At 56.4% G+C, this 27,190-nt stretch overlaps 2 protein-coding genes across 13 annotated transcripts in view; both read left to right on the plus strand.

Annotated features, from left to right (window-relative positions):
• The window catches only part of PUM1 (pumilio RNA binding family member 1), a 77,302-nt gene extending 74,136 nt beyond the window's left edge, over positions 1-3,166 (plus strand). For all 12 annotated transcript variants that reach the window (XM_075115005.1, XM_075114993.1, XM_075114996.1 and 9 more), the window contains one exon: positions 1,370-3,166. In XM_075115005.1, the coding sequence (XP_074971106.1) occupies positions 1,370-1,501 (132 nt within the window). In that variant the 3' untranslated portion in view covers positions 1,502-3,166. The remainder of the gene's footprint in view (positions 1-1,369) is intronic.
• A 4,791-nt stretch (positions 3,167-7,957) lies between these two features.
• SDC3 (syndecan 3) overlaps positions 7,958-27,190 on the plus strand; it is a 52,521-nt gene continuing 33,288 nt past the window's right edge. The window contains exon 1 of the mRNA XM_075115110.1: positions 7,958-8,192. Coding sequence (XP_074971211.1) covers positions 8,100-8,192 — 93 coding nt within the window. The 5' untranslated portion in view covers positions 7,958-8,099. The remainder of the gene's footprint in view (positions 8,193-27,190) is intronic.

The following is a 27,190-nucleotide window of genomic DNA, read 5'->3' on the forward strand; positions in this document are numbered from 1 at the left end:
TCTACTGTTGCTTTTGGGTTGTGAAGATCGCTCTTGGTACAAACCAGCGGTTTGTGTTATTGCTAAAAACAGCGCTTTTATTTAGAAAAACATAAAATATTGAAAAGTAATTTTAACAGTCAGTTCTGTCAGTTAGAAAAAAAAAAGATGATTAACAAAGAACAAACTGTTGGACCTGGGGAGCTTTTCTTCTCCTTAACCTCCGAGCAGCTCTCAGACCTTCTGGGAAATGGCATGTGGGGAGGGCCAAGGCGTCCATTTATGCTTGTTACAAGGGGGGTCCTTGAACTGAAATGGGAATTTGAGCGTTTGGGGTGCAGCTGATGAGGTAGGCTGAGTTTGGGGTGGGTTTCCCGTGGGTGTTCTCCAGCGGGTCCTGGCCCAGGCAGGTGATGGCCATGTACCTCCCCGAGGAGCAGGGAGGGCTGTAATCGCGCTCTGGTCGTTTTTTCATCCTGTCTGCAGCTTCCACTGTAGAGTGAAAAGTCCCTTATAATTGTGTTACTGAAGGAACTGTGGGATGTTTCTCATCTAGTAACGAAAACGAGTTGCTCTTATGTCTCCTTCCTCTGAAACCGCCCAGGAGCACTTCAGCAGCACAGCGGTGCTCCTGCAGCACAACCAGCTTCCCTGGTTTGGGTGCTCTGGCAGCAAAGGCGGTTTTACTCTGGCTACGGTCGTTACAGTGGCCTGGAAAGTGACTTCTGTGAAATAGTGTGAGCAGGTGAAACTTGCTTCCACAGACCTCTTCTCTGCTTAAATTAAATGTTTGAATCGTCAGGTTCAGAAATGAAACTGCTGTCCAGCCCAGGAGCGCTGCATGCCTCTCCCAGTAGCTCATCCAAATCGACTGCTGAAATTCATACTGGCAGCTTTCAGGCTTCTAGCAGTTTTTCGAAGGTCAGCCTGTGGCCTGGAAGGAGGCAGAAGGCCCTGCTCACATTCAGCAAAACCCACTAGACCCTTCGATTGCCTTTTCTGCCTTGGTGTGTTTGTCCCCGGGCTGGGGGCAGAGGGTCAGGGGAAGCTCGAGTGCTCAGCGGGTCGCGTCTTTCCAGCCTCCTCTCTTGGGACAGAGCCTTGTGTTCATCCACGTGCTCGGATCCCACTGGCTTCCAGTAATACGGCTCAGGATGATGCCACTTGCTTGACCAGAAGTTCCTCTTAAAAATAACATCAGTGGGTTATGGAAAATTAACTTGATTCCCAGTAATTTGAGGTGATCCTAGCAAACTCAGTATTTCAGGCATTTTTGTGGTCTTCTCCCGGCGGCCGGCACTCTGACCCTCCGGGACCCGGAGCTCGCTCGGCATTGCCGTGGCCGTAACTCGGGTTCCTAAGCTTCACTCCTCCTTCTTTTATCTCCTAGATCCGGCCTCACATCGCTACCCTGCGTAAATACACCTACGGCAAACACATTTTGGCCAAGCTGGAGAAATACTACATGAAGAACGGGGTGGACCTGGGGCCCATTTGTGGACCGCCGAACGGTATCATTTGAGGCAGCGAACTGGGGAGGAGCTCACTGGCCGTCGGGCATCTACAACCAGCAACCGCCAATATTCCAGTTAGAACATGTTTTATGGTTGCTAAACTGCTAAAAAAAAGGAAAAAAAAAAAAAAGCCTTTGTAAATTTCTTTAATTTTATTATGCATAACATGTACTAATTATTTTTTTTAATTAACTAATTGCCCTGCTGTTTTACTGGTGTATAGAATACTTGTACATAGGTATCAAATGTACATGGAAGGCCACATTTTTGTTCACTGTTGTATCTATATTCCAAATGTGGAAACTTTCAGGGTGGTTGGTTTGAAGAAAACAAACAAAAAAAACCCCGTTTTTAACTCATCTGCCTTGCAGGCAACTTTTTTGCAAATACCTGGGTGGTTGTTTTTTTTTTTTTTCTCATTTTAGTCAAAAGTCAGCAAGAAGTTTGGATTTTAGTTAAATGGCACAAACGACGCATTTAACGTTGTTTATAAAGGACAAACTCAACTTGCTCGAGCTTTGGTTTTTTAAAAAAAAAGGAATTAAGTTTGTGAAACTTTTTAGTAGCTTTTTTTTTTTCTTTTGAGTCTAACATGCTAAAGGAGGTAGCTTAGCTGTCGTTTTGGGGGAGAAAACTTCACGCACCCAGAAGGTTTTTAAAGCGAGGGGTGGGGCCGGGTGTACTTGTTTACCGCCTACTCGGTTTGTTCTGTTGACATTGAGAGACACAATCTGATTATTTAGCATGAGGAGAAAAAAAAAAAAAATCCAACTCGGCTTTGGTCTTGCTTCTATAAATATATAGTGTATACTTGGTGTAGACTTTACATATATAAAAATTTGTAGTATTTTCTTGTTTTGATGTCTGATCTGTATCTATAATGTACCCTAGTAGTGGAACATACTTCTGACTGTACAATTGTACATTTGTAAACCTCTGTAATGTAAATGTGGAGAAGTTTGAATCGACATAAACCCGTTTTTTGGTAAGAAAAAAGAATTAGCAAAACCTGTGCATTTCAGTGTATATTCACACCTTTTATGGTCGTAGCATATAGTGTTGTATATTGTAAATTGTAATTTCAACCAGAAGTAAATTTTTTCTTTTGAAGGAAATGTTCTCTTTATACAGCCTAGTTAATGTTTAAAAAAGAAAAATAAATGCTTGGTTTTATTTGTCACCTAGTTGAACAGTAGCGATCCTTTCTAAATGTTATACAAAAATGATTCAGTTCAAAATAGTGTTTTTTTGAATCTTAAAAGGTAATGTTTTGCTTATTTTGTGACAGTAAGAAACAAAAAGTGCAAAAGTACAGACCCCCCTAGTTTTCCTTACAATCAGAGTCCCTTTTCACCTTGTAAAGTGTGAATCACCTTCCCTTTTTGTACAGAAGATGAACTGTATTTTGCATTTTGTCTACTTGTAAGTGAATGTAACATACTGTCAATTTTCCTTGTTTGAATATAGAATTGTAACACTACACGGTGTACATTTACAGAGCCTTGTGTATATTTCCAATGAACTTTTTTGCAAGCACACTTGTAACCATATGTGTATAATTAACAAACCTGTGTATGCTTATGCCTGGGCGACTATTTTTTGTAACTCTTGTGTAGATTGTCTCTAAACAACGTGTGATCTTTATTTTGAAAAATACAGAACTTTGGAATCTGGCTTTGTGTTTACTTCGCACGCCCTCGATAGAGTGCCACCCCCACCACTTTTTGCCTCTCTCTTGACGGAAGAGCAGCCCTCCCGTGTCGGCCGAGGGCGGCCGCAGCCGCTGGGCACCGGGGACACGCGGAAAACGAAGAGCAGAGGGAGCACATGCCTACGGCTGCTTCCCACTGCTGCCATCCCTGCTCCCGCGGTCTGGGATTTGGGCTCTTTGGATCCCACCCCCCGCCTCTTTGAGCACATCTAAACCTCCTCGGAGCCCGTTCAAACTCGTAGCACCCACAGCCACCACCCTCTGGGCGGTAAGTTGGAGGTGAGAACCCACCACCTGTCTCTTGGTCGCTTTAAGCCCTGCAACCCCTGCAGCGAGGCGCAGGCAAGAGCTTGCCCTGGTACCTCTCTCCTTCTGCTCGTGGGTTCCTCTGCTACTTCCCTCGCTGCAGGCTGCGGTCGGTGTCGGCAGAGCTGAGGGTTGTGCACGAGCTGTTCATATTCTCCTCTTCTTCCTTGCTTCTTGGGGTGGGGGAGGAACGGGGCCCGGAGGGGACTGGGGAGTGGCGCCCCAGCGGGGATGCCTCAGCAATGCTGAGTGCCACGATGTTCTCTGGCTTGTTGGGAACTGCTAGAAAAACGAGCAAACACTGAGCTCCTGTTTGCATGGAGCCTTTCCCCTGTCCCTGGCTCTTCCGAAGAGGAAACGCTCAGCTCAGAGCCCAGCACTGGGCGAGCAAAGTTAGGCCTGTCCTTGCCTGCATCGTGTCCCACCCCTGCTCCGAGTCATCATCTGCTGCCCAGACCATGCTCCTGTGCAGCTTCCCAGCCTGCCCTGGCCTTTATTCTCCCAGTTCCCTGTCTCGGAGAAGCTCCAGCTCTGCGTTTCATCCCCTGGGTGACCCTTGCTCGGGGAGAAAATTTGCCTTTTAAGACCAGTTTTATTTCCTTTACCAAGCATAAAGGACCATCCCTGTCCCTGTGGTGCAGTTCAGCGGCTGCTGGTTTTACAGGCCTTTTCCGAAAGCTATCATCAGAGTAATTTGGGAAATCCCGGTAAGTTTGAGCACTTGTGCAAATAGGGTGACCTGTGATAAATTGATGGAGGAGAAGGAACTTTCCATTTTACAGGAAATCAGGGGTTTTTGGCTCAGGGCATTAAAAGGGTTTGATTTTGGAGTATGTGTCAAATTACTGACCCCTTCCCACGCTGCCATTTCCTTCTCCTCACCCCTCAACAAAAACCAATACCCCCGTGACCCAGCGGAGGGTTTAATCAGTTTTCACACCCGTTGTTTAAATTTAGCAGAGCTTGGGCGTTCTGACACCTTTTCTGCCCTGGGTTTGAAGCCAGCCTGTGCATTAAGCAACAGCCACGAGGGTTAGAGCAGCACTTGGGGTCCTGGAGCTTTTGGGGCTCTTTAATGCTTCGTGTAACCCACGGTGTTCAAGCAGCTCGGTGAGGCGGCAGCGTGGCTGTGGGTTTGGGGCAGAATGTGGTGCAAGCAAGGGATATATATATTTTTTTTTTAAGTTTAATGTAAATTAGTGTTGAGCAGCTAATTTAGGTTCAAGAGTGGGGTGAGAGTCAGCCCAGGCTCCGTCTTCTGCTGGACACCGGTGGGTCTGGGGTTAACCCTGGGCATCCTTCCCACCACAACAGCGGCAGCAAAGGAGTTTAGGAACTGGATCCATGGTTTTAGCTCTTCCCAGACCTGCAAACTCCTGCTCCATGCCTGACCCCGGGGGGAAGGATCCAGCCAGCAGTGCCTGAGCATGGGCACGGCTGGGGCCCGGCCCGGGCAGCTGCCCCACGGCTGAGGGAGGGGGCACGATGGGGGCCTGCCGGGACGGACACGGCTGGGTCGCTCCGTCCGGACCCCAGCTTTGGTTATTCCAGAGCATGGCTGCCAGTGGCTGCTGGATGAGGGATGTGAAGGGATCCATCACATCAGCCAGGGTCCACCACGACACCCACACCAAGTCCATCGCATCAGTGATGAACCACCACATCAGCCGGGGTCCGTCACATCAGCCGGGGTATGTCACGACACCCAGGCTCCATCACGACACCCAGGCTCCATCATGTCACCCGGGATCCGTCACGCTCCCCCCGCCCCGATGGCACAAGCTCTCCCGCTTCCAGCGGAGCCGCAGCGGGTGGAAAAAGACCCTGAGGCAGCCGGGCAGCGCCCCCCCCCCCCACTCTCGCGTACAGACGCCCCTCTCGCCCCTCCACGCGTGGGGGCCGCCCCGCGGGTGGCAGCCCCTTGGTGGGGACCCCGGGCCGGCGGCCTCCGGTGCCGCCCCCCGCGGGCGCGTCGCGGCGGAGCTGCAGGGGCGGCGGCGGCCACGGCGGGGCGGTGCAGGCCCAGCTACGCGCCGCGGCCCGCTCGGGACCCTCCCCCGGGGACCCCCTGCCCCGCGGAACCCCCCTGCCCCGGGGACCCACCCTCCCCCGGGGAGCCCCTACCCTGGGGGAGCCCCTGCCCCGGGGACCCACCCTCCCCCGGGGACCCCCTACCCTGGGGGAGCCCCTGCCCCGGGGAGCCTCCTATGCCCCAGGGACCCCCCGTCCCCTGCCCCGCGGACCACCCCCCCAGTGACACCCTCCCTGCCCCAGGGACACACACACACCCACCCCGCCCCGGGGACTCCCCCTCCTCTGCCCCAGGAACCCCCCCTGCCCCAGGGACCCCTTTCCCTGCCCCAGGGACTCCCGCGCACCCACCCCCCCCCCCTCCAGGGACCCCCTCCCTGCCCCGGGGACTCTTCTCTGCCCCAGCTACCCCCTTGTTTGCCCTGCGGACCCCCCTCCCTGCCCCAGAGACCCCCTGCCTGACCCAGGGACCCGGACCCATCCTGCTACATTTTGGCACCACCCAAAGCTTTTCCCTGGGTTTTGTCCCCTGCCAGCTTCTCGCTGATGGTATTAATACACCTTTCTTTAAAAAAAAAAAAAAATTATTAATTTGGACCCTGCTAATTGCAGTGCAATTAAAACAGAGAGAAGTGGCTTAGGTGGGGACCCGGAGGCAGAGCCCCCCCTCTGTGATATTTCACACCCCCAAAGAGGAGGGTTGCTCTGAGCTTCCCATCAGCCAGGGACCAGGGAAGATGCTCCACCATGGGACGTGTCCCAGCTCTCCCTGTCCAGGGGCTGCATCTCAAATTTTAGCTGAATTTGGCTGATTTCCCCTCGTAACCCAGCAGTGCTGGGAGGGCAATGCCCCTTGTTCCAGGTAATCCCCCTTGCTCCCCCTTTGACCCCCTCCCAGTGTGTATTTTGCATTCAGATGAGGGTTTTTTAATGAGAATTTGAGTATATTTTTAGTCTTTTCACAGAAAGTATGTGAAAGCCATTAGGAGGAATTACACGTGTGTGAGAAACGACTCATTTATATCCCATCCCGTCTGTTCCCTGCTCACCCACAGCTACCGCCTCCTGGGCCCATCGGGGTGACTGAACACCCAAATCCGGAGCAAAGTCACCCCAGGGTTACCTGGCAGCCACGTGAAAGTCACTGTCATGACAGGGGACTGCCCCATCCTCTGGTCCCACTGTTATTCCCTTATTTCTTGAAAGGGGAAACTGAGGCACGGTGCTGTGGGGCTGCTTGAGCTATTGGCCCAGGGCTGGGAGCGAGCCCTGGCTCTGCCCGGAGGATTTGCCCCTCCTGGTTGTACCCCCTAGGGGCGGCCCTGCGCCCAGCACCCATCCAGGGGTGACCGAGGGTCCCACGGTGGGGAGGCATAGAGGGTGGGGGTCCCACCCAGGAGGCAGATCCCAGGGCCCCCTTCTGCCTCTGGTTCCTGTCCCCTGTCCACCCTGAGGTAACCCCATCTGCCCCAGGATCCTCCCATCTGTCCCTGGGCCCCCATCTGCCTGTTCATCCCTCCCCATACTCCCGAGTCCCCCCCTCTACCCCTTCCCCCGCCCCCCCCAGCTGCGCCCGAGTCTCCCCATTGCCTCAGCACCACCCTGTCTGCTCTGGCTTCCCCCATCTGCCCCAGGATCCCTGCTCCACTGGCCCCAGTTCCCCCTCCATCTACCCCTGAGTCCCTGCAGTCTGTCCCAGGTCTCCCCCATACCTGTCTTTGGGTCCCCCCTTTGTCCCAGGTCCCCCCCGTCTGCCCCGGTCCTCCTCCCATTATCCCTGGGTACCCCTCATCTGCTCCAGGTCCTTCCTCTATCGACCCTTGCCGCCCCCCCCCCCCATCTACTACTGGATCTCCCCCAGTCTGCCCCAGATCCCCCCTACATCTTCCCCAGGGTCCCCCCATCTGCTCCAGGCCCCTCATCTATGCTTGGGTCCCCCTCCCCATCCGCCCCAGGACCCCCCCCATCTCCTCCTGGATCCCCTCAGCTTGTCCCAGTCCCCTCCTTTACCTACCCCAGTGCATCCCATCTACCCCAGGATCCCCCCAGTTTTTCCCAGTTCCCCCCCTTCTGCCCCAGGGACCTCCCAGTCTGTCCCAGTTTCCTCCATCTACTCCAGGGTCCCCCCAGTCTGTGCCAGTTCCCCCCCATCTGCACCAGGGTCCTCCCCATTTCCCCCTGGATCCCCCCGTCTGCCCCGGGGTCGTGTGTCCCCCCCCACCCCGCTCCCCCCGGGCCGGGTCCGAGGCCCCCCCGGCGGCGGGGCCGTGCGGGGGCGGGGCGGTGGAGCCGGGGCGGGGGGGGTGGGGAGGACCCCGGGACCGGGGAGGGGTGGGGGGAACGGGGACGGGACACGGAGCGGCGCTTCCTGCGGGGGGTGGGGGGGGGGGGGCGCGGCGGGGAGGGCGGCGCGGCGGCGGCGGCCCGCACCCACACCCGCACCCACTCCCACGCCGCCTCCCGCGGGCGGCGGCAACAAAGGCCCTTCCCCGCCCCCGCCGCCGCCTCCCGCCGCCGCTGCAGCCGCCGCCGCCGCCCGCCGTCCTTGCGGCAGGAAGATGCCCGGGGAGGTGCCGCCGCCGGCGCCCCGGGGGCTGCGGAGCCTCGCCGTGCTGCTGCTGCTGCTGCTGCTGAGCGCCCGCACCGCGCGGGTGAGTGCGGCGGGGGGCGGCGTCCCGCGTGGGCCGGCACCGGGCGGGGGGCACCGGCACCGGGCACGGCCTGGCCCCGGGCGGGGGGGGTCTGGGACCGGCATCGTGCTTGAAGGGCCCCGGGACCGGCAACGTGCGTGGACCGGCACCGGGCGGGGTGGCCACCGGCACCGGCATCGTGCGTGGACCGGCACCGCGGCGGGGGGGAGCACAGGGACCGGCATCGTGCGTGGATCGGCACCGGGTGGGGTGGGGGGGCACCGGGACCGGCATCGTGCGTGGACCAGTACCGGGGAGAGGGGGACCGGTACCGGCACCGGCACCGTGCGTGCGTGGGGAGTCTGGGACCGGCATCGGCATCGTGCGTGGAAAGGCGGCAGCCGTGGGGGGACCGGGACCGGGACCAGGACCGGCACTCTGCGGGGGTGTGTGTGTGTGTCTAGGACTGGCATCGTACGTGGACCGGTACCGTGCGTGGGAGGCTTGGGACCGGCACCGTGCACGGCCTGGCCCCGGGCAGGGGGACCGGTACCGGGCTGGGGAGGGACAGACGGACGTGGGACCAGCCTCGGGCACGGACCGGTGCCAGGCGGGGGGGGGCTGGGACCGGCATCGACACCGTGCGGGGGGGACAAGAACCCTACTGGGAGGGGTGGCGGCAGCCTGCCGGGGGACGGGGCGGCACCCCCGCACCCGGCGTGGGGGTCCCGCAGCCGGGACCCTGCGGGGGGGCAGTGGGGAGCGGCACCCTGCGCGGGTGGGGTCGGGCGGCACCTCGCTGGGGGGTCTCTAGAACTCCATCGACACCCACCCCCACCCCCCCCCCCGCGGGTCGCACCCCGCTGGGTTGGGGGGCGGGCACCCAGCTCCCGAGGTGCTCCTGCACAGGCGCCCCCAAAGCCGCAGACCCCCGGCGGGCAGCGCAGGCAGGAGCCGGTGCCCCCCCGGGGATGACCCCCTCCCCTGCGCCCCCACGCCCCCGCCCCCCGGGGTAGTGCTGGGGCAGGGGCTCAGCCCAGGGGTGCAGGCAGAGCTAGGCGGGTGGGGGGCAGGCGGGGTGCTGGGGCGTGGGGAGGGGGATGCAGGCAGATGCCGTTTGAAGGTCGTCGGGAAACACGCCTTAAAAATAACCCTGGGCGGGGGGGGAGAGGGAGGAAAATCGTACTCCTGCACGCTCCCGCTTTCCCGTGGCAGAAGAAACTTGGGGGGTTTTGCCCTGTCCCTGCCCGCTCCCCGCCCCGTCCCTGCCTGCCCCCCGGAATCTCTCTTGCACCTCTAGCCCTGCCCAGGCATTGCCCCTCTCTGCCCAGGCTCTTCCCAGGAGCTTTTCCCAACCCTTTTCCAGGAGGTTTTGCCAGCCGGCTCACGGGAGAGGATTTCAACGTTGGCAGAAGGAAGGGGTTATGTCCGGGGTTTCTCGCGGCTCTTCCGAAACAGCTTCTCCCCACTGCTGGGGCACGCTCAGGTTGGCAAACCCTCCACCGGAGCCACCCTGCCCTGCCTGCGCCCTGCCTGCGCCCTGCCCAGCGCTCGCTCCTCCACCAGCCCCTTACGGGAGCGTTTGGGGGACACTCCGCGGGGCACTGGCTCTTGGGTGATGCTCTACGGGAAGGATCATCCTGCAACCAGGAGGTGCTTTTCCCATGCAACTGGTTGTGCTCCAGGGCGTCAGGAGAAGCAGCTGCTCCAGGAGGGATAGGAGGAAGGCTGCCTCTTCCTCCTCCCTTTAAGAGGAGGAGAAGTCCCAGGGCCTGGCTGCTCCCCAGCACACGACCTGCTGCATCAGATAATTCTGCTGTGTAGGTGCCACGGGCCAACACCCCTATTTTTGCAGGGCAGTGGGTGTGTGCGGGGTGTTTGCCCAGCTTTCCCAGCAGCGGTCATTCCCCCTCCCAAAAGGCCAGACGCAGCTCCGGTGCTTCCGAGGAGGCTGCTGAGCAGTAATTGAGGAGACCATCAGGTGTGTGATTTACTTGTGTGAGCGGCGATAAATACCGTGGCTCCCGGCGATGCCGTGCGGCCGTGTGTGCGGTGTATCAAAGGGCAGTTTATTAAGCTGAATATTGCGCTTTGCCATTGATCCGGGGAAGCCCGAGCTGCGCCGGCAGCTCCCTACCATCGCTGGGTGCCCGTAGCGGTGAGAGGTACGTGTGTAGCCATGCTTGTGTCTCCAGCACCCGTGGCGGGCATGGGGTCAGCTGTATGGGTGCTTGTTCCCACCACCACCACCCCAAATAAGCTTTTCCTCCTTCCCCATTTGGGGTCTTTCAGTTGCTGGCTGGTGGATGGCGATGCAGACGGTTGCTGGCATTTGCTGAAGGTAATTAGCCAGGAAAGGTTACGAGCTTATTAAATGCCAGGGTAGGAGGTGATGGGATGCTGGGGTGCTCCCGGGGACTGTGGGGCAGGTCTGGGGCTGGGGGGAGGCAGCCCAAGGGAGGCAGGAGGCTGCTTCCCCCTGTGAGGGATGCTCCAGGGGACATCGGGCATCCTCACCTGGAGGGGACCGAGGTCTCTCATCTCCCCTCCTCTTCGCCAAAGCTTTTAAATCTTTTGGTCTCATTGGACAAAGTCTCGGCTTCTCCTTGGGGTCACCGAGATGGGAAGCAGTGACTTGGCACAGCTCTGCTGCACCCCAGCCCACTGCTGTGATAATGGGATGGGGGGTGGATTTGGGGACCCCTGTCCCCCTGGTGCAGTGGTGCAGGCAACGGGGTAACACTGTCTGCAAACCCTGCGCCAGGTCCTGGTCCCTGCCGGGGAGCCCTTCTCCGGAGCAGCACCCGGAGAATTAATTGATATTTGTGCTGCAGAGACCGGACAAATAACTCCAGCTCCCGCTGGCAGCGAGCCCACGAGCTCCCCAGGGTGGGCCCAGCGCCGCGTCTTCCCGGCACAGGGACGTGGCACTGCTGGAGCGGTTGGGAGCCATAAGGAGTCTCCCGGGGCTCAGGGCTTCCCTTTGATCTCTTTGGTGGCTGTGATCCCTCTTGGCCCCGGGTTCGGGGAAGCTGGGATTGGTCTGTTTAACCCTTTGTGTGCCTCCGTGGGAGTGCTGAGGAGCAGGGGCTGCCTCTCCTGGTGAGACCCGATCCTGGCAGTGGGTTTTCCCAAGTGTCACGGACACGCAGGTCTGGTTTTGGCCAGGATTCCCCAGGGCTGTAGGGCGCAGGATCTCACCCTGTCTGTCCCTGCTGACCCCCATCTCCTGCCTTATCACTCTGCAGCTGTCTATGGACCACTCAGAGAGAGGACATGGTCTGGACCTGTCTGGGAGCTGCAGGCAGCTCCATGTTGAGGAGCCCCCGCATCAACGGTATCCATGCCAGGGGTGAGCTCAAACCCTTATTAGACACCTGAGAATCCAAGAGCAGGCTGTTTTCTGCACAGCTGGGAGAGCTGGCTGCTTCCCACCCTGCAGACCACATGCAGGCCAGTGGGGTCGCTCCTTCCTCTTCCTCTTCCTCCTCCTCTGTGCAGGGCTTCAGTGGGGTGCTGGGGTGCTGGCAGCCGAGTGGCATCTGGGGACCGTCTGGGGATGGAGAGGGCAGTGCCAGGCAGCACCGCTCATGTTAATTAGATGCAGGCAAAGCATGAGCCATGAGCTTTAATCAGCGAGGGTGGCCCGTGAGCTGGGCTGCGGTGAGGTGCCGGGGGAGTGGGTGTGACACCCCCTGCCCGGGGACCCCAAGTCCCTTGGCACGCTGGGGGAGGCTGCTTTGCCTTGGCCCCGCCTGGCTGGCTGAGCCGTGAGCTTATGGATCAACTCGTCACCTTAATTACTGAGAGCGTTGATTAGCCGTAACCTTTCTGCAGGTCCCAGCCGCTTGCGTCCCTGTCCCTGCTGGAGCTTTGCCTGGGCCGGCTCCAGGGCCGGCCTCATCCTGCTCCTCTTCGTAGGGTGTCGGGGAGGTGATTTTGATCTAGTCCTGGAGAGTGTTTCCACAGGGCTCTCCTGGCGGGGTAAATGTGGTGCGTCGTCCCTTGCTCTGAGTCGATACGTGGGACCCAGAGATGCCCCACGGCCCTGCAGAGGTTTCGGGTGGAGCATCCACCTCCCCCTGCGGAGGATTTGGGGGTTTCGGCATCCCCCACAGCTCTGGGTCCCACCGGCACCGCCGTGGGGGTCGGGGTTGACAGGGCACCCATGTTCTCACAAGGTTTGCTGGTGGTCCAAGGTCAGCAGCTCCCCAGTAGCCAGTCTGGCACCGGGGCCACGGCGGGGATCTTTCCCTTCCAAGGCTTGTGGGTGCTCTGGGGGCTGTCGTGAAATTGTGTGGCATGTAACGAGTTTGCTAGGACTTGGCCTGGCTCCCAGGGACTGGATTTGAGGTCCCTGGTATGAGCTGGGGTAATGCGGTAGTTCGACCCACCCCTGTTTGTAGGGACATCCCAGCTCTCCCCACCCACCCACGCTCAGCACCCAGCTCCTTCCTCTTATAAGCAAGAGGTGAAGCAAGTTCACAGAGAAGCTGAGGAAAAAAAAAGAAAAAAAAAACAAAACCAAAAACCAAAAAAGGGTCCCAGAGCTTCACAAGGGGTGCAGGGTCCTCTGACCACTGGCACCTCCCGTGTGTGGCATGGGTGAAGTGGGGGTTAAGTCCCCAAGTGTCCCTAAGGCTCCTTTTCCCCTCAAAGAGTGGCCGGGAGAGGCTGGGAGACGCGCGGCAGCCCTGGGAGACGGCGACCGGGCCGGCGGAATGCCCGTCCCCGGCACAACGTGAGCCGGGTACCAAACCCTGCCGGGCTGGTCAGGCTGCCGGGCACCGAAACGGGGGCTGTGCCTGGGGAAACGGGAGCCTTTCCCTTCCTGAACCTTTAAAGACTCTTAAGTAGTTTTAAGTGGCGGCATTAATTCTGTACACACGTCCTCTTCCTACCGAGCTTTCCCCATGCTCAGAGTGAGGCAGGGAGGCTGGGTCTGATCATATCCTCGCACCCTGTGTGGCTCTGGGTGTGTTTTTTGCTTTTATTCTGCTCCTGGGTGCATGAACCTGGCACTTGGCATCTCTGCAAACCTAGCCTCGGCACTCAGGAGATGGGGAGCAGTTATTTGATGGGAGAGAACCCCCTTCAGCACATGGTTTGGCATCCCCTGGGAGCAGTGGGCAGGTACCTTTTGCTGGAGGTGTGGTCCTCAGCATCCCTCAGCATCCCTCAGCATCCCTCAGCATCCCTCAGCATCCCTCAGCATCCCTCTTCCCTCCACCTGCTCCCTGCTCTGGTTAATGCCTGCATGAGGCTCCTTGGGCTCAGCACCCCACGGAGCTGCTGGAGAAGGATTTATCCTGCAAAAGGGGTGATGCCACTGAGCCTCTCACAGGCAGAAAGGGGGTCGTGCCTCTGTTTTTCAGCCCGGCGGTGTCAGCCTGGCCCCAGCAGAAGATGCTCGTCCCTTGCCGGCCGTGTCCCTGGAGACGGTGCCGCAACACGTGTGCCGAGGGAGGAGCGGCGGCTGCTGGGGAGGTTTTCCCAGCTTTTCCATCCTTGCTTTGTGCGTTTCCCAGTTCCCTTAATGAAGTGCTTTCTGGGTGGGGGGGGGGGGAATTATTTGCCGTCGGGAGTGACCAGCGGTCCTTCGCCTCCCCTGGCCATGGCTTTTGCAAGCCGCAGCCAGTGCCCTGCTCTGGGGAGGGAGGAGGTGGGAGGAAGGGCAGCGGGGCAAAACAGAGAGCTTTTTGTGACAACGCATACATCTTTCCCAGTTAATTAATTTGACATTTACACTGAGCTTCTCGTGCAAAGCTCCGGAGCGTTTCGGCGACCTTCGTGTGCAGAGTGGGGGGCAAAGGCCCCGCTTTGTGCCCAGCCCCGCGGGGCAGGACAGGAGCAGCCTTTCTGCTGGAATTCAAGGCGGGGGGGAAGGATGTGGCCAGATCTAGGCAGAGGGCAGCTCCTGGAGCTGCTGAACTCAACCTGGCTGCAGCATCTGCCCACCCACCCCCAACAACTGTGGGTTTTGGGGTCTTGTTGTGGTCGGGAAGGAATGGGGTTGAACCCAGGGTCATGCTGGTGGCACAGGGATTCTCCTTTTTGCTGTTGGGAAGGTGAAAGCATTTTTAGAGCTGGTTCTTTCGAGGCTTTTTGTTAAAAATGGCTCAAAGTTAATTTTGGTCCTGCTTAAACCAGTATTTAACGCAGCTGTGGCGATGCATGCAATGCCTTGAGCAGATGGAGGGGACACCGTTGATACGGGGGTGAACAGCGATGGGTGCTGCTGCGGTCCCCACCCTGGGGGTGATGCTCCCCAAACCTTGCATCCTACTTTTCCACCTCAGCATCCCAGAGTAGGTGACTTCGTCCCTCTCCGGTCCGGATCGGGATGTTCGCTCTGCCTCAGCCGTGCGATGTGCCCCTGCCGAGACCGAGGCCGCGTGTGTTTACATCTCTGTGGCCACGATGCAAAGCATCTCCTTCCCTCGGAATGGCTTGGCCGCAGCTCAAACTATTTATTTCAAGATAAAAATAACAGCAGCAACCTCAGGGCTACTGCTTCTTTCCAGGCCGATGGCAAAACAAGGATTGTTTTATCAAGATGGGGGGTAAAAAACCTTGATGTGGGGGAGCCTGGGTGTGAGTACCCACCGCTGCAGCCCCGATGCGGGACCCGAATCGGGGCCCGTTGGGGTGGGGGAGGCTGGAGCCAGGGAGAAGCATCGTCTCTCAGGCAGCACAGAGCACAACTTGTTGGCAAAACACTTTATTTGCCAAAAAATGCTGTTTTCCGGAGGAGGAGGAGGGGAATGAAACTGTTCCACGAGCCGCGTTGGTTGGGCTGAATAACACTGAGAAGGGCAGGCGGTCCCGAGCGCGAGTTTGGCTGGGCTTATAAGTAATGCTCGCGTTAGCAAATGTCAAAACTATAGCAGAGGGCTGCGTTTTGGGGAAAGAGAGTGGGTGTTTTGGTCCAAAGTGGGCATTTAAGAAAAAAAATCTTATTTCTTATTTTTTGCAAGGAAAGCTATAACTGAACAGAAAGCCCCTGTGTTTCTCTCCTACCCTAGAGCAGTTTTCCCTGAAGAGGCAGCAAGTGGTGCCAGCACAGAGCATGCAAAGAGCTTTACTGCCCCAAACTAGGGGTCAGTCCACTGTTTCCAGCTCATTTAAGGCAAATTTGGATCTACTGGGCTCCTTACAACTTTTCTAGGGACTGCCTGTCCTGGGGATGTCTGTCATGTCCTGAGATGCTGCTGGGGAACATCTCCATTGTACCCCATAGAGATTAATCAGAGGAAGCTGGAATAATGCTTTTTTTTTTTCCCCCATTTTGGGGGCTTTTTGGCAAGAAGTATAATTTGGCCTTTAATTTTCCTTTTCCCTTGAGCACAGGCTGCACGTGCATTTGCTTAATGCGAGGTGAGGGTGTTGTGGGAATCTCCTGCCACCCGGATGAGGGTATTTAAGAGCCAGAACTGAGTGTCACTGGAGATGGCACTTATGGGGAGCGTGGGGAGGAGGCAGGGACCGGCACTTAGACGGCTCCAAAACCCTGGCCCTGGCCCAGTGGAAAAACCCAGAGCTGCCAGGTATTTGTTGATGAAACGGGATGATTTTATGCAGCTCCAGCAATGCTTTAACCCGTGCCCAGGAGACTGTTTGGACTGCAAGGTTCCCTTTTTTGGAGGTGCTGGGAGAGACATGACTTTGGGGTGCTTTGGTGTCCTCGGCTGGTGTCACCGCTCCCTCGTCTTGCCTCCTCTTCCGGCACAAATAATGCAGAATATAATAATAAATCAGCTTTGCAGGACATTCCCTTCCGCCTGAGGCCTGGCGAGGTTGGTGCACCCCAGCCTGGGCAGTGTGCTTGGGTGCCGGGGGGCTGTGTCGTGGAGCACCCGCTCCTTGTGCTCCCATGGCACTGATGAGTGCTAATTAAGCCCTAATTAGCCACCAGAGGTTGCAAGTCGGTGCCCTGCCAGCACGCATGGCTCATGCCCTGTGCGGTGATGCTGTTGCTCTGTCAGAGGATGATTACAAACATCCCATGCAAAGCTGGGGGGGGGGGATCCTGGCATTGATTAGCCTGGTGTTAATTAGGGAGCCTGCCGACATGTATTTGCTGATGGGGAAATTGAGGTGTTAAATGAGGACCTGGGGCTCAAACAGGGACTCGAGGCATCAAGTGCAGCGAGCTGGGATGAAACAGGGGCCTGTGCTGGGCTTAGTGCCCGTGGGTCGTTGTCGTCCCACCGGGCTCCCCGGGACCCACAAGTGCTGGAGGTGTTGGGGCTGCACCCGGCTGGGATGCTCAGGTGAGTGGAGCCGCCTGCGACGTGGCACCCAGCCTCTGTAATCAGTTGTTTTTGTTTTCTCCTAGTGCTGAAAGGAGTTGTTTATCCCCATTTATCAGTAAATAATTGTTTTGGGTGCAACTTGCTCGTTAGCTGCCTGGCAAGCTGCAATTAGGCTGTGGCAGAGGGCTGTAGGGAGGGTTGGCAAGCTGCCCTGGCTCCTCGGGGTGTCCCCTGTGGCACTGGGCATCTCCTGCAGTACTGGGGTACTGGGGCTGCAGGGGCTCGCATTGCTGGGCAGGACCCCCTGGATTTTTGGGGTGTTGAGCCACAGTCCTCAGTGCTGTAATGGGGGAGATGCAGCTGGTTATTCCTCTTTGCCCTCTTGCCTTTAATGGGGATTAATTAATGCCTGGCCCATCTCCGGGCCGTGGACATGCACAGGACCTTGCAGCGTGGGTCACGCCGTCCCCAAATGTCCCTATGTAAATGTCCTTACAGCCATCATGGGTGATGCCCAGGGATGTTCATGTGGAGATGGGTAGAGGCTCTCCATGCCAGGGGGCTCATTGCAGCTCCGCCTGCCCTGGACGGGAAGAGGTCCTGGCTGTGGAGCATCCTGAATCCCTTTATTTACCATGGCAAGAGCTCTTCAAACACCCAACCAAAGGCTGGAGGAAGAGGAAGGTGGGAGGGGAAGGCTCTTGCTGCCGTGGAGGAAGAGAGGGAATCCATTGAACGTGGCGTGGGGATCGGACGGGCATGGCTGGGTTTGCAGGCGTTGCCTGGTACCCACGGGCAGGTCCCTGGCACATCATCCCTCACATGGACATACCCATCCCTGCGGACATTTCTGCACCGGTGGCATCCCACTGCAGCTGCGCCTCCCCGCCTTTGGGCTGAGCTCAACCAGACCCTGCCTGCTTAGCCTTGCAGTAAAAGGAGGCTGCAAAGTGTCAGCGGGGAGGATGTGCCATGGGGGTCTGCATCTTCAGAACAAGACATCCCGCTCTGCTGGCATGAAATCCTCCAGATCCCCCAGACGCTCACGAAACGCCCCCGCCACGCGCCTGCTCGCCCGACCAGAGACGTGTGTGCAAAGGGTGCTGTTTACCAAAGTTTGGGCTCATTTTGCAGACAACCAACCTCTATTTGTGTCTGTAACATCCCAAACAAGACCCAGAAATAGTCTGCGAGGGGCATGTCCTTTGAGTATTTTCAGCTGATGTGCAGAGAAGTGGGAAAAAAAAAAAAACCCTGGCCAGGCTCTGGATACAGCAATCTGGCTTCAGACGTGCCCCGACCCGAGGAAATTGGAATTACACCAGCTGTAAAGGAAAGGCAGCAGGCAGGGGGTGGCTGGGGCTGAAGGCAGCAGTAGCTCTGTGTCCTGCCTCCCTCCTGCCAGAGGAGCGAGTGTTTGGGTCTAAACAGTGACTTTTTGGGTTTAAATGGTTGGGGCTGTCTCCTCAGGGTTCTCCCTTCCAGCCCTCAATCATTTGGATTTTGTGCTGGGCTAAAAACACCAGCAAAGGGACTGGGGAAGATCAGCCCCATGGGCTCTGTATAGACTCTGACACAATATTTGGTAAAAAGAGTTTATTTCTGGTTTGGTTTTTTTGGGATTGGGTTTTTTTTTCCCAAGGAGCTTTTTGGCTGCTGGTCCCCCTAGCCTGGTGCAAAGCTGAGGATCTGGTTGGAGCCATCCTGGCTGCAAAGCACCCGGCAGTATGGGAGAGGGTACCAGGAACCCAAACGTGGGGGGTTTTCCTTCTTACCCAGCTCCAAACTCCCTGTTTACCCTCGCCAGCTCCAGCACAAGCAAAGGATGCGTCTGCAGCCAGGACAATTCCCCTGGCCCCGTGCATCCCGGTGCCGTAACCCCTGGATGAAAAGCACTACTGACTCCGTGCCGGACAGCTTCGTGCCGCTAGTGGTGTCGGTGATGCTGGGACAGAGAACAGAGCAGTTGCTCTCCATCAGGCAGGATTGGGGCGCAAAGCCCCCACGCTCCCAGCCTGCCCCTCGTCCCCACTCGCCTCATGCCGGCAGGATTTTTGCATCCCCCGGCTCAGGAAATGGCTGCTGCCCGCAGGCAGCCGGGCCTCCCCCTCCTCATCCCTCTCCACACCAATTTTCCTTCCTTCAGCTGGAGTGTTTTGCCTGATGGACTGTATTAAAGTCAGGATGTGAGGAGGACAAGCTGCCAGCAATTAGGCTGTGCGAGCCCTCCCCCAGCCGGGCGCGTTAGAGGAGCAGGGCTGGATGCTGAGGTTTTGGGAGAAGGGACAGTTTCTTCCCTCCTGCTCCATTCTGCATGCTTGGAGCAGATGAGGGGCCACGTGGGGTGGATTTCCCATCCCCTGGGAAATGCTTTTGGAGAAATGGCTTGGGTTTGGGCACCTGCTTTTTTTTGGATAGGAGCCACAGACCAGTGGCTGGGCTGTTCCTGAGCCTCTCAGCTCTGTGGGTCATCCTCTTTGCTCCAGATTTGGCCAAAATACTCCCGCTCTCTCCCCAGAACCCCCTGGCAGGTAAGCACCTCACACCTCCTCTCCCATGGCAGTTCAGGAGACTGGCATTTTCGGGGCCCATCCTGGCTGCCAGGTGGGCTACTCACCCCCGTGCCCACTCCCCTGCTGCAGGCGCGGGCCGGATCCTGCCTCTCCCAGTGCAATTCCAGCTGCTCCCAGCAAGCGCAGTCAGAGTTTGCCTCCAGCTATAAATATCTCGGAAAGCAGCAAAGCCCCCAAAGGGTTTAGGCACTATATATAGTTTTCTGCAGCAGAAAGACATCTTGCACGGAGGCTGGGCAGTGGGATCTCCTTCTAGGAATGGGGGGAAAGGAGAGGACACATTGAGGGCGATGATGACTTTCCATGTGGATACGGGGCTGGAACCTCTCCCTGCGGCCGGTGTCCCGGTCCCTTTGCACCCTGGCAGCACCCAGCGGCTCCACTCCAGGCCTTGCTTATGCCAAACGTCGGCAAAAGTTGCTGTCTGAGTGTAGAGGAAAGGGACGTAAAGCATTTATAGCCCTTGAAAATTGTCAAGGAAATGTCTGTCTCGGTTAAAATAGCAAGAGCAATTAGAGAGGGGGAAAAAAAACCCAAACCCAACAACAGGGTTTGTGTGTTTTTCCAGCTCTTTTCTGAGTGCTTCCCATCCTCAGCCGGGGTTGTAGGCTCCCTGCCTCCTGCCCTCCCATCTCCTGCTGGCTCTGGAGGCTGAGACAAGCTCTAACCCCCCCTCCCATAACGAGGAGTACCAAACCCATCTGAAAATTCAATCTTGTGGCTCTCCCAAGCACGTTGAATATTCAATCTTGACTTAAAATGCAAGGGCACCAAGAAGTTAATTGGGTTCCTTCTTCTTTTTGGTGTTTGCAGCGATGCCGGAGCAGGGTTGGTGCCTCCTGCGTGTCTCTGGACGCCGTTAATTAGGGAAGCCCCGAGCTTGAACTTCCCCAGCGCCTTTGCCAGCTGCAGTGGGATTTATCGTGTGCGAACAGGTCCTTCCCCTCCCTGGGTTGCAGGGGGGGAGAGGATGGGGTGGGAGATGAGGGAAAACAGGCGCTCCCAGAGAAACAGGCCAAATCCTGCAGATAAGGGGAATTTTGCTTTGTTTGACCCAGTATCTTTCAGGGAAAAAAATCCCCAGTCCTCCGGTAGGCAGCAGGGCTTAAGAGTCACGCTCGTTTGCTCAAGAATGCATTTCCCTGCCGAAAAAATCAGTCGTTTAGTGGGTTTTCATTATTTAATTTCTTTCCTTCTGCAAATTTAACCTGGCTGAGGAACAGAGCTGCTTCTGTGGGTTAGAAGACAGAGATTCAAGGTCCACCGTGGTCGGGGAGCGGGTTGGGGCTTTTTGCCCTACTGAAGGTTTTGGGGAGCAGGGCTTATCTTGGCAAAGCGCCCCGAGGGTTTGCATGCCCCGGGCGGGTGGCTCTGGGGCCGAGCGCCTGGCACGGCACGGCATGGCTTGAATCTCGCTTGTATGAAAAAGAGGAAAGAAAACCCCAGGAGGAGAAACCCGGGGAGGAAGGGCAGTTCTGGGCGAAGCAGCCAGAAGGACGTTGAGGGGTCACTGACCGGCGACGGCAATGGGCCCTGCCTGAGGGAGGGGGACCTGGAAAGCCACATTTTCCTGGAGATGGAGTGTAGAGAAGTGGGTTGGTTTTTTTTGGGGGGGGGGAGGGAAACCCCAACAAACCTGTTACAAAGACAGGCTGTTTTGACTTGAGAACAAAGGGTTGGTTGGTGTTTCAGGCTAATAAATATCTTGATTTTTTTATGTTTGCTTTTGTGACAGTGTGCTTTTCCAATGGGAAAGTGGTGAAACTCGCATGAAAATCTTCCCATTTTGTGAAATCAGAATTTTGAGTCCTTTTGCTTCACCCGCTGGGCTGTGAGAGCTTCTCAGGGGTCCCGTTTTCAAGCTCTGCCTGCTGACTTAAGAGCTGGAAAGACTTTTCCAAAGCACACGGTGAATCCCTGGACTCACGGAGCTGAGGCTCAGAGGAAAAAAAAACATGGTCCTTGGTGGGAGATGGTCACTGCGTGGTGAGGTTCTTCCTCACCACTCTGTACAGAGGCCAGAAACGTCTCCCCAGGGGAGCAAGTGGAGCATAGGGTAAAACAAGCCCCGTGGCTTCTGCTGGTGGCTGCTGGGGAGCGTGGGCATCCCGGTGCCCTGGGAATGTGCTGACCTGGGGTTCAGTTCTCCCTACTTTAATTTTCCTCCGGGTCTGATGGCTTTTGGGTTGTGGGTGAGAAGAGTTGCAGGGCTTGGGACAGTGAGGCTGGGTCCTGGGTGTAGTTGGCTGGTATTTGCCTGGGAATGCTGGTACCCTGTGTGAGGGTACCGGTGTGTTTGACAGGCCCCCCGTGGGGATGCTGGTGTGTCTGACGGTCCCCACGCAGGGATGCCGGTACCCGACCCTGTGCGGGGATGCTGGTGCATTTGACAGGCCCACCATGGGGATGGAGCTACCCATTCCCCCATGGGGATGCTGGTGCGTTTGACAGTGCACTGACCACCCACCCTCTGAAGAAAGGTTTCTCTTCGTTCTTCCCCTCTCAACCTCCCTGGCCGGGCAGACCATTTCTGTCTTTCCTTTTGTCTCATCCTCTCATGCTTTCAGCCATTAGGCACTAAAGCAAACTGGATGGAAAAAAAGGCCTCAGATGCAGTGAAACACCCTCCTCTTGCATTCATTGGTTGTTCCTCACCTGCTTGCAGGGACTACATCTGAGAGCTGGTTGAGGTGGCTTTTATTTTGCCTCTACAATAATAAGTTTTTCTTCAACAGCAGAGACTGGAAGCCCTGAATAGCTCTGAACAAATAACATAAAACGTGTCAGGAAGGGGTATTTCCACCAGAAGGCTAAAGCTTCTCTGAGTCTTTGCTATTGTGGAAAGATGGAGCAGAAACCTGGATATTTGCTGAGGGGAAACAACAGGGTGTGAAATAAATATCGGCATTTCTGTCCTGGGGGACTTCCTGGTGCTGTCCCCAGTTCAGACCCACAGGTGAAGGCTGCTGAAGTGCCTGTGAGCAGGAAGATGCTCAGCAGTGGTGGATTATGTTGTGGGGTTTTTTTCTTAATGGAAAAAGCCATTCTTGTACGGAAACCAATTGGTTTCTGTGGTCCTTAAGGGAAGGAGCATCCCAGAGGCACTGGTAAAAGCTTTCTGCTTTATGCTCAGTGTTGCAAAAAGGCTTATGAAATTAAAAACAGTGTGTAGAGGCTGTGTGTGGGTCTTTATACCATGTGCCCCATCTTGCAAGGGATGCTGGCAGACTCTGGAATGGCAGTGAGGGCTGGCAGACGGAGACGTGCAGGAGCTGAGCCCTGACAAGTGACACGGGTGGGAACCGGGTCCTGAGCTTGCTCAGAGCTCCCGAGCAAGTTGCAGCAGGCATGTACTTATACCCAACGGATGGTCTGAGCCCACCAGTCCCTTTCCGCAGATATTGACGCTGGCAGCGCTTTGGAGGTGCGAGCAGCCGTTGCATCCCCGGGAGCTGCCGTTTTGGGTGCAAAAACCTGTGGATGTGTCAAAAGCGGGAGTCCAAACCTATTTCTGCTCATCATGGGGGGTGGGATGCTCTGGGGGAGGCCAAGCTGAGCCTGCTGCAGCCCCCGAACACACCCACATCCCACCAGGGCCGCAAGAAAGTAGGTCGTGGCCGCGCTGGCGTGGCGGGCTCCGTCCTACATATGTAAATCGGGTCTATTTATGGCCGCTCGGATGACTGCGGGCTCAGGCGGCTCTGAGCAATACCTCGCTCTCCGTCCCCAATGCGGGCCTTGTCCTGGTGGTGCCAGGGCCCTGTGGGTGGGTCCAGTCCTGTTTCTACCTCTGGGGTGAGCAAGTGGATGCTCATAGGTCTGCACTTTTGGGGTGAAGCTTTGGGATTGCCTCCCGGTCCAACTGGGCAGGGAAAGTGAGATGAAACCTCTCCCCTCCACTCCTGGGCTGGGTGCTGATCTCCCTGCCTCCATCCCTGCCTGCACCGGGCATTTCTGGCAGCAGTTGCTGGCCAATCCCACCCTGGCTTCCTGCTTCCCAACGCTTTGGGGCTTTTTCATTCCTACTATTGACAGGGCAGAAAAAAAATACCCTTTAAAGCTGCATTTGCAAAGCATGGAGCTTGTCTGGGCAGACGTGAGGAATCTCATTTCTCTCTCCATCCCCATCTCTGGAAAGGGGACGGGTCTCCCTCCAACGGTCCCCCTTTAACCCAGTGCAGGATTACTCTGGCTAATCTCCTTCAGGCTGGAATCCCTCTGAAAATTGTGGCACGTTTGCATTTGGCAAGCGCAGCATCTTAATCAACATCCATTACAATTTCCATGACAACTATGGGGAAGGTAGGCAGAAACTCCTTCCCATTGAATACATGCAAGCTTGCAAACACCCCGTCCTAGTGCTCGGGCCACTGGTCAGCAAAGCACCACCCTTGATTGATTAATTATTCCTAATTAAATGCCATAAGGAAAAGGGCTGCCTGGGAAAAGGGCTGCTTCATTTTTTTTCACCAGTGGTTTGGGGGACCTGCTGGTGGGGAGGGGGCATCGGTATTAATCTTAAGCCAGCAAAGCTGCATGCAGGAGGCTCTAATATATTCCTGATTAATCATTATTAGGAAGTTCATTAGCTGTGGCTCAACACAGAACAGATCAGGAGGAGCAGCAGGGCTCCAGTAACTGAACTGCGACAGCTTTAGGTGCAGATAGATGATGGTTATCATGGCGTCAGGACAGCGATGGCTTTTCTCCTTCCCATGCTGTTTAAGTGTGGTATGAACAAACCGTTTCTCCTTGCTCCCCTGCATCCCTACGACCCCCCTTTTAAAAGTATTCATTGCCATTTTCACAGTTGCTGTGCAAACTGGACCAGGATGCTTCCTGCGTCCCTAAAAATAATGCTTAGCTTGTTCACCCTCCCATGGCTGGGGGTGATGCCCGTGGGTGGGCTCCCCACATCCGAGGAAGGGGCAGCTTGTGGGGGGAGACGGTGGGGATTTCCTGAGTGTTGCAGGCTGGTGCATCGGGAGCAGCTTCAGAAAGTGGTTTTCCATGTGCCAGAATTGGTGAGTTTGGCACAAAATACTTGAAAAGCTGTTAAAACATAGAGGACTGCGTGGCTATGTGGGGTCTGCTGCCTGCCCTTGCCATGGGGCAGGATGTGGTCCCTCCGCCTGCTCCACGTTGCTGACCCAGCATGCTTGGAAACTGTGGAGAGAATCCCCCTTAATGGTGATAGTTGCTTTGCTCTTGGAACTCCTAGCTGGGAAAGGTCTCGGGTCTGGCTCCTCAAGGGGAAAAATCCCACCAAGGATCCCTGCCACGGCACGTGGAGGGCTGACTGTGACCACTAGTCCTCGGTTAGGGGACAGGGAAACTGGGAGGGAGAGGAGACGGCAGCCAAGGGGGTGGTTGGGAGGAGGAGGAGGACGGTTTGTAGGATTGGAGGATCTTCCCTATAAGAGCAAAGGGGCTGAGATCTGTCCCCATCGCGCTCCTCTCCTCACCCCAGCCCGTTCCTTGGAGGCTCGGTGTTCCCCTCGCCACCTTGATGACCACAATTGAGCCAATCCCAGAAAATGAAATGGCATTTAAAAAAACCGAAATAAAATTAAAAAGCCCACAATTGCTTTTTGTGGTCATTAAGAGGCTTTTTAATCCCACGGCTGCCTGTTCTGCGGTTTCAGTGGAGCATCCCTTGGCTCGGTGACAGCACCCCGCTCACCAAAGCCATCCCATGCTCCTGGGGGGGCTGTTTTGGGGGAGTCAGATTTCTCCTTAGTCCCTTGGGGGCAAAAATTAGTTATAGTGCATCCGACCTCTGCCAACATCCCCCACAGTGGGACAACTTGCCCCGCAGAGGTGTTCCCCATGGAGGGAGGTGACACGGTGGTGGCCTCAGCCCAGAGGGATTTCTGCCTCCTGAGTCACCCTGGCTGCCCCGGCTGGGAAGGGCATCACGTGCCTGAAAGTGGAAGAGGTTTTCCGCCCGGCTCGTGGTCCCTGCGCTGTGTCCCCACGTCCCCGAATAACCGTGCTGAGCTCATCCCATCGCCGCCAGGCCTGGGGAGGGCTGAGCCCTTGTCGCTCCCCATCGGAAACCTCACGGAAAAGAGATTTGAGGTGTGGCACAGCTGGTTCCTGTGTCCCGCCTCCGACGGGGGGTGATTTCCCTTGGCATGCAGGCGTTTCCAGCTGAAACCTTTTCTTCCGCGAGCAGCTGTGAGATCATTTTCTTCTTCCCACAGCACAATTAAGCATTGTTCTCCCTATTCCACTGAAAATTAAGGAGGGGTTGTGAGCGAAAATACAGCAATCAGTGGCCTGATGGCTGCCGGTTCTTCTTCCTAGCATCGAAGGAGGTGGGATGTGGCTCCCTAAGCATCCCAGAGCCTTTTCCCTGCTGCAGGGAGGGGTATTGCCCTGGTAGAGGAGGGGTCCTGCCAGGTCATGGGGAGCAAATCTATGCTGCTGGTTCCTGCCTGCATCTCGGCACTAGGACCCACCCAGCCTGGTACATGGGTGGGAGGGTTGGGACTGCGCTTGGCTGGCTTTTAAAAAGGGTAATTGCTCTTTTCCTTGCATTTTCATTGTTTAGCAAAGGGCTGTTATCTAAGCAGGCAGGGAACAGCAGTCTGGCAGTGCTGGTGCTTTGCTGGAGGGAGCAATTCAACATGCCCGAATGAACTGAGGCTTCAGGTCAGAGGTTTGGGAGACGAAAAAAAAAAAAACCATCCCTTTTTTTTTGTGGGGCTCTGGAGAGCCAGCCCAAAGAGAGCAGAGGCTGGCCTGGATTGCTTGGGAAGGGTGTAAAGAGGTTCCTGGGAGCCCTGTAAACTCAAATGCTGCTCACAGGGTGCCCATCTGGGCACACACAGGGTGTTCTGAAGGGTGCTGGTATTGCAGTATGAAGCCCATGAGCAGCCGCCCTATGTGATGCTGGCGGGAGCAGAGATTCCCTCTGCTCCAACCAATGGGTATTTTTTTGCTGTCAGGGATTCAGCGTTAGGGAGAGCATCTCACCCTTCACCTCGCTCATCCGCCTCCACGCAGCACCCACCACTCAGCCCACGCATCACGCAACACCATTCTCCTCTACCACGCGCTACCAAACAGTGAGATGCACACCCTGGAACACAAAGACACCCCAAAACCCCATTATCCCCAGCTGGGAGAGCCGTGCCGGCATCACCCATGGAGCCAGCGCAGATGGGGATGTGCCACCAGCCCATCTTTGGAGCCCATCTGCTCGGCATCCCGGTGCTGGCCGCGCTTTGCCAAGTCCCTGTGAGTCACCCACGGCTCATCCCCACACGGGGTATTTTTGCATCCACCGCTTCAGGCTCCCATGTTGCACATCTCCCTCCACAGCTTGCTTTTTTTTATCCCCCTTAATTAATGGAAACCATCCAGGTGTGCAATAATAGCGCCGGGTGACCTGTATTTTGCATGCTCTGCATTGTAATTAGGAGCCGGAGCACAGAGACCGTGCTCCCCAGTGCGGCAAATCTTTCCTGGCCATAATTAGGGAGAGAAAATCGGGGGATTTTTTTTTAATCCATGGTGGGAAATGTGGCAGGAGGGGACCAAGCCTGGATCCAGCCCTGCTGCCTCCTACCCATTTCCAGGAGCTCCCATACCTGCTGTGCCATCCCAAGGTGTGGATCTGGTGGGATATATGTTGGTTGGTAGGTTTTAATCCTGGAAAGAACCATGCAGTCATCAAGCCCAGGGTTTTATGCAGCTCCTTCAGGCTCAGAGACTGTTTTTCCTTGGAAGGATGTGGGGTGCGTGGCCAGAGCCCACCATGGCCTCGGCTCCCTGTTGTCATGCGCCGTTCCCGGATCTTTAGCCACAGTGAGACAGATTGTGTCTGTTAACGCGCGTCCCTGATGAGACGCCAGGTGCTTAACATATACCACAATTTTATTATATTTTCCACTGTCCTTAAGCAGGTTATTTTAACCCATACAGTAAGCCCAATACATAGTAAGACAGAAACTGGTAGAGCAAGATACATGGAGTTGGGGAAGGGGAGTACAACCTGCTCGGTGGTCCGGCAGTCCGCAGCGAGGTCAAAGGCGATGGGTGTCTCAGACCAGCTGAGAGGGAGCTCCACCAAGTTACTCCCACTCTCCGATTTTATAGGTGGCGTGAAGCCCCCGGTCCCCACATATCTTTGTACCCAGAGTCTTAATCACCGCAGCACACCCTGCTACGAGTCTTGGAGCTG

This window comes from Phalacrocorax aristotelis, chromosome 20 (genome assembly GCF_949628215.1).
Source record: "Phalacrocorax aristotelis chromosome 20, bGulAri2.1, whole genome shotgun sequence".
Lineage (NCBI taxonomy): Eukaryota > Metazoa > Chordata > Aves > Suliformes > Phalacrocoracidae > Phalacrocorax > Phalacrocorax aristotelis.